Source organism: Heterocephalus glaber, unplaced genomic scaffold (assembly GCF_053883595.1).
Source record: "Heterocephalus glaber isolate CG9 unplaced genomic scaffold, H.glaber_assembly_v1.0 deba00001613, whole genome shotgun sequence".
Classification (NCBI taxonomy): Eukaryota; Metazoa; Chordata; class Mammalia; order Rodentia; family Bathyergidae; genus Heterocephalus; species Heterocephalus glaber.
The window spans coordinates 37,164,273-37,170,272 of record NW_028258384.1 but is presented as its reverse complement, the minus strand read 5'-3'; the positions used below and the strand labels follow the sequence as shown (position 1 = coordinate 37,170,272).

Genomic DNA, 6,000 nt, shown 5'->3' with positions numbered 1-6,000 from the left:
CCTCTTACTCCCACTCTCCACTGTCTTTCCTTCACTTTCTTTTCTTTTTGGCTTCCTGTATTCCATCCTCTGGGGCCTTAGGGTTTGAGTTCTGAGGAGGCGTGAGCCGGGAAGGTCTGGCGCGAGGCGCTGAGCTGCCAAAGCTCCCGGTGCGCGCCGCAGCAGGGGCGCGCGTGAGCAGCCGCGTGGCCAGGCAACCCGGCCAGGAAGCGGCGCGCGCGCGCCCCGGGAGCCCCCAGCGCGCCCCCGGCGGCCAGGGCTGCAGCGTGCTCGCCCCCGCCGCCAGCTCGCTTCACTTATGGGTCGGAAGCACTGCGTGGGGGAGACTGTTCCAAGATGGCGGCGGGTTGCTGTGGGGTAAAGAAACAGAAACTGTCCAGTTCGCCCCCCTCTGGCTCGGGTGGCGGTGGTGGCGCCTCCTCCTCCTCCCACTGCAGCGGAGAGAGCCAGTGTCGAGCTGGGGAGCTGGGACTAGGAGGCGCCGGTACGAGGCTCAACGGGCTTGGAGGTCTAACTGGAGGAGGTAGCAGCAGTGGCTGTACCCTCTCTACCCCCCAGGGTTGCGGTGGCGGCGGCGGCGGGGGGATCTCCCTCTCGCCACCTCTGAGCTGCGGAGTGGGGACCTTACTTTCTACCCCGGCCGCCGCCACCGCTTCCTCGCCCTCTTCGTCCGCCGCCTTGTCCTCATTACCGGGCTCCCGGAAGATGGTGGTTTCAGCGGAGATGTGCTGCTTTTGCTTCGATGTGCTCTACAGTCACCTGTACGGATACCAGCAGCCCCGTACCCCCCGGTTCACCAACGAGCCCTAGTGAGTACCGTGCCCTCCGCCCTCTCCCTTGCGCTCGGGATGGGGCTCAGAGTTGAAGCAAAGTGTGAGTCCGCTTCCCCGCCGCCGCGTGCCCCTGTCCCTCTCCCTGATCGGATCTCCGAAGCCGCTCGACCTAAGTAAGGGCACCCCGCGCTTTCTGCCCCGCGAGGCAGGCACTCTACACTTGGAGCAGGGTGCTGCTGAGAAGAGATGGCCCTCTGGCTTCTAGAGCTGTTCGCTTTTTCTTTGCAGTAACTTTGAGGAGTTTTGACCCCTTCCTTTTCTTCTTGCCACCCCATTCAACCCCATGCCGCCCCGGTTTTGGAAATCTAGATTATTTAAGGTGCTGACCTCTCCTCACTTCGGTTTCCATTACGCCAGGTGAAAGCCCCGCCAGTATTCCTACTCTGTGTACCTGTACATAGAGAGCTACTATCCCATTGCATTGAAAAATAGCAACTGTTCAACTCCTATTCTGCTAGTGATGAAACTTGGCTCCGGAGCTTGAGAAGATTACCTTTTTTTTTTTTTCCGAGTTTCCTTGTGGCCCGGGGAGGAGGAAGGTTTTAAAAACACATTTTCCCTTATTACCTATTTTTATCTGAACATACCCATTAAAATGTGTTTCTAGTGAAGGTGAAGTGAGCGCACCTCCAGTTTCTTCACATTTAAAGAATGAGATTTCCCCCCCTTATTTCTACTGTCTGATAGCTCATTCAATAACTGTTCCCACAGAGTCACTGTCAGTTTGTACATTGTGTATTCGTTTTTGTGTTGATTTCACTTCTAAGAAATCTGTGTTATAATCAGTGATTTGAGAGATTAACTATTCAGCGTAAATGTGTAGGCATTTTTATAGTTTTCTTTGGATTTTGTACTTTAAATTATTTTCCCTTCAAATGTGTAGCTGAAATTATTTAAAAGAGCCCTGTTACAGCCAAACGCCAGGTTAATTCTAATTCCTGTCCATTTGGATGTGTGGGAGATGGTGCATATGTTTTTTTATAAAATGTGTAAGCTGAGTGTAAACTGACTTTTTGAGTTAAATGCTAAACAGAATGTAAAAAGACAAGAGAGGGCAGAATGGGAAAAAGGATGATTGTTTTTATTATGACTACTTAGTATCAAAAAGAAAAATAGAGAAAAAATTCAGTGGAACTCATAGTGAAAATCATCAACTTTTCTAGTTAAGACAAGTGTGCCTGATTTCTCATAAATACCTGAATTGATGTTCTGTTTAAACTGTTTCATTTCATTTTGTGAGATCGGGGATCGAACTATTGGATAAGTATAACTTCTGCTTAGACTAAAAATATTAAATTAATATGTAAAGTGGAAAATAACAATAAAATGTCCTGGAAATTGTGTATTTGTACTGTTTATTTTCTTTGGCTTTGATTCTGTAAATGTCTGATTTTGTATGACCCTCTTGTGGTGTATTTTCTTCTAGACTTGGTTCATCTTTGGGCATTGGTTCATGAAAAATGTATGAAAAGGCATCTAGTCAGACACTTGTCAAAGAAATTGAGTATCTTCATAAATTTCTTTGTTAATTGTAGGAGCTTAAATCCTAAGTCCACATCTTAGCCAGTTTTTTCTTTTTTTTTTTTTTTGATTTAAGAAGTAGAATTCATTTTAAAAAGACTGCCATGTAAAAACAATCTATTAAATATTTATTAGCTTGAGTCACTTATTTGTGACTTTTCTGCCTTCTCGTTTATGTCTGTTATGTATTAAAACTACGCCTGTATGACACTTAAGTTGGCTTTGCGAAGTCATGGGACTGTAAAAATTCACTCCTCTTTAGTTCTTGAGTTGTTACATGAGTTTGTCAAAGGCTGTCCTAGTATTCATGCTCCACGGCTTCAAAGCATATGAGAACACACTTTCCAGAGGTGCTATTTTCCCACATTTTAAAGTGAGTTTGGATTAACTAATGACTATAACAAGAATTTTAAGAGGAAAGTGAGCTTGACGTGTTCATACAAAAAAAATGCTTTTGAAAATATCATTTTCACAGTGGCCACATTGCACACATATTCAGGTATTTGTTTCTCTTCTAGTACTCCAGACACTGGATTTCTTTTTCAAGGAATTAACCAGATGAATAAGACACATTGTTGACTACTACTGTATGTTGAAATGGTGGTGGAAGAATAATAACTTATCGTGTGATAGGCCTTGAGTAAGTGTGTCATGTATTTTCCAGAATAGCAGATTTAGAGTGGACGATGTACATGACGAAGCAGAGAATGAAAGTTCACTTAAGTGAAAAGAAGACTGTGTCTTATTTTCATTTTTCTTGGTGTGTCTGTGTGGTACTGGAGATTGGGCCCAGGGCTTTCACACCGTGCTCCAACCCTAGCCCTTTTAAATTTTTTTTATTTTGAGGCAGGGTTTTGCTAATTACTGGGCTTGAACTTGTGATCCTGTTGCTTCAGTATCGCAGAGTGCTGGGATTCTAGGTATCAGTCATCGTACCTGACTTTCATTTTTCTTAAGCTCATTTTTGTAGCTTACTGTGTAAAATTCAGGAAAATTTCTTGATTATGGTGGTGAGATAACTGCAATCATTTAACAATGTCTTAGTACCCACCACATGGTTTTTTCTATTTAATGTATTCATTAAATATTATTAGTGTGGCATTGTGTTAAGTTTCATAAGACATCAGTAGATGACCAGAGTGGTGAGTCAGGAAGATCACAAGTCTGAGCCCAGCCTGAGCAATGTAAAAACTTAGCAGATCTGTCTCAAAAAAAAAAAAAAAATTAAAAAGGGGTGTAGCTCAGTGCCAAGGCCTTGGGTTCAATCCTCAATACTACCCATACAGAGAGAGACATTGATACACATAGTGGGCTTTTTTCCTAGGAGTTAGTGTCACACCATGAGCAGTGTGTTTGAGATTCTCTTTCCACCAGAAAATGTTGCTTTTTTTTTTTTTTTTTTTTTTTTTGGAGGTACCAGGGATTGAACTCAGGACCTTGCACTTCTGAGGCAGGCTTGGTGCCACTGATCTAAATCCCCGGCCCGTGTTTTTGACAATTTCAAATTCTCATATGTAAAAGCCCAGTATTTTCATTCCTTTCCAGGACCTTTCTGTCAGAATATCTGTAACTAGTAAAATCTGACTTTTGTAAGTTCAGAGGTTACAGCTCCATCATTTACCCTTCCACTCTGAAAGATTATTAGAAATTTCAAGTCATCTATGTGATTCAGTGTTGGAGGAGATGTCAATATATGAATGGGCGTATAGATAAAGATTCCCCATTGTTGTTGCTGCTTTTGGATTACCTACCCCATTGCAGAGAGCACATTTGTCCACAGAAATAAAGTTCAAGAAATGAGAACAACACGACGTTATGGGCATTTTACTATTGAAAAATCAGAACTCTTGGATTTATATGTAAGGGAGCACTGATAGCCATTTTAGAGGAACCTGTTTGCAACTATAAGAGAATCTGGTGTGTTAGGTGTTAAGCCAGATGTCAAAATAGTCATTTCCAACCTTGGCTGCATATTAGAATCACTGGGAAGTTATTAAAAATAGGGATGGTTGGGTTCCAGGCCCAGAGATTCTGATTTAATTGATCTTGGAGGGACCTGTGAATCAGGATTATTAAAAGCTCTTTAATGTGTAGTTGGAGTGGAGAACCAGTGATTATCTTCTAGGTGTTTCTCTTGAGAGTCAAGTTAATTTTGTCTGGGGTGATGCCATGGAGTCCAAACAACTGATTTGGGAAATGGTTGCAATGTGGTCTACAGAAGACATCACCTGGGAGCTTAGAAATCTAAGCTCTCAGGCCCTGCATCAAACCTGCTGAGTTAGAATCTGCATTTTTAACAAGCTTCCCAGGTGATTTTTAGGCACTTTAAAGTTTGAGGAGGCCTGGTTTTAAAATCTTAGTGTACCTAGTAATCTTCTGTAGTGTCTGTTAAAACACAAATTGCTGGGCCCCATTCCCAGAGTTTGGATTCAGTTGGTCTGGGGTGGGGCTGTAAATTTGCATTTCTAACAAGCTCCCTCGTGATGCTTTGGTTCCCAGGGCCACCTGTTGGGAAACAATGGGCTAGAGAGAAGTGAGGACCTGAATAAGTGCTTGAGTGATGATCAGGGAGTGTCAGTTTTGGCTGTCGGTTTTCAGTATACAACTTCCTGCCCTCTGTATCTCTATTTTTTTATCGTGCTCATTGATTGTAACATAGTACTCAGGAAATTGAGTGCTGCCCACATCATAAGAATCTGGGGTTCTGGACATGGTTTCAGTTTGGGGTTGGAAGTAGGGGATGGAGAGTAGGGTGACTCTTGGAAAACTGTGGTATGATTTTAAGGCCTTTTTCATAAATTGTTTTATGTGAGGTACATTTCGAGAGTCAAAAGCATCACAAATAGGATATCTTAAAGTGAGTTGTATTTATTTTAATAAGTAAAGCCCCCTCTTGTTCTCATAAATACTTTTATGATTAGCTCACTAAATAGCAGATTGTGATAAGATTTTAAAAGCTTTTATTTATACTTATGCTTACCTGATTTCGTTTTAAGAATTTCTCTCATTAACAAAGAAATACAAAAGTATCACACTTAAGGCACAAGGATTTTTCAGACTTTAATGCTGTGCTGTGAGACTATTCCATGAACTTTCTATGTGTGTATGTGTGTGTGTATGTATGTATGTATTACTTGAGTGTAGTGCTGGGGATTGAACCCATGCTAAATAAGCACTCTACCACCAAGCTACATTCTTAGCCCTTTTTAAATTTTTATTTTGAGACGGGGTCTAGCTAAGTTGTCCAGGCTGGGCTCAAACTTGGAATCCTCCTTCCTCAGTTTCCGGAGTAAGTGGGATTATAGGTGTGCTCCTCCACACTCAGTTTGAATTTTTAATTTTAATCATAGCATTTTTTAAATTAATGCAATATTACATTTTTTATAGGCCACAGCAGGTAGAAGATGCTTTACTATTAAATATCAGTAAGTGTGGTTTTCTATTACAGTGAAAAAAACATTTTTAAAAAATCATCCCTGGATGTGTAGATTTTAGAGAATCTGATCAAGTGTTTGCACAGTTAACTCTTGTCTTGCTACAGTAGTCAAATTACTGTTGTTCAGTGTGCTTGCGAGGAGTTGGGTTGTGTTAGGAGAGTAGGCACCTTGTTTCCCCAGAATAGTAGCAATTCTCTTTTGCTATAAAA

General features: G+C 42.0%; 1 protein-coding gene across 2 annotated transcripts in view; it reads left to right on the top strand.

The window, feature by feature from the left end:
• The first annotated feature begins 269 nt into the window (after nucleotides 1-269).
• Ammecr1 (AMMECR nuclear protein 1) overlaps nucleotides 270-6,000 on the top strand; it is a 131,214-nt gene continuing 125,483 nt past the window's right edge. The window contains exon 1 of one of the 2 annotated variants that reach the window (XM_087196754.1): nucleotides 270-809. In XM_087196754.1, coding sequence (XP_087052880.1) covers nucleotides 337-809 — 473 coding nt within the window. In that variant the 5' untranslated portion in view covers nucleotides 270-336. The remainder of the gene's footprint in view (nucleotides 810-6,000) is intronic. The other variant, XM_004861437.4, reaches the window with a different exon arrangement.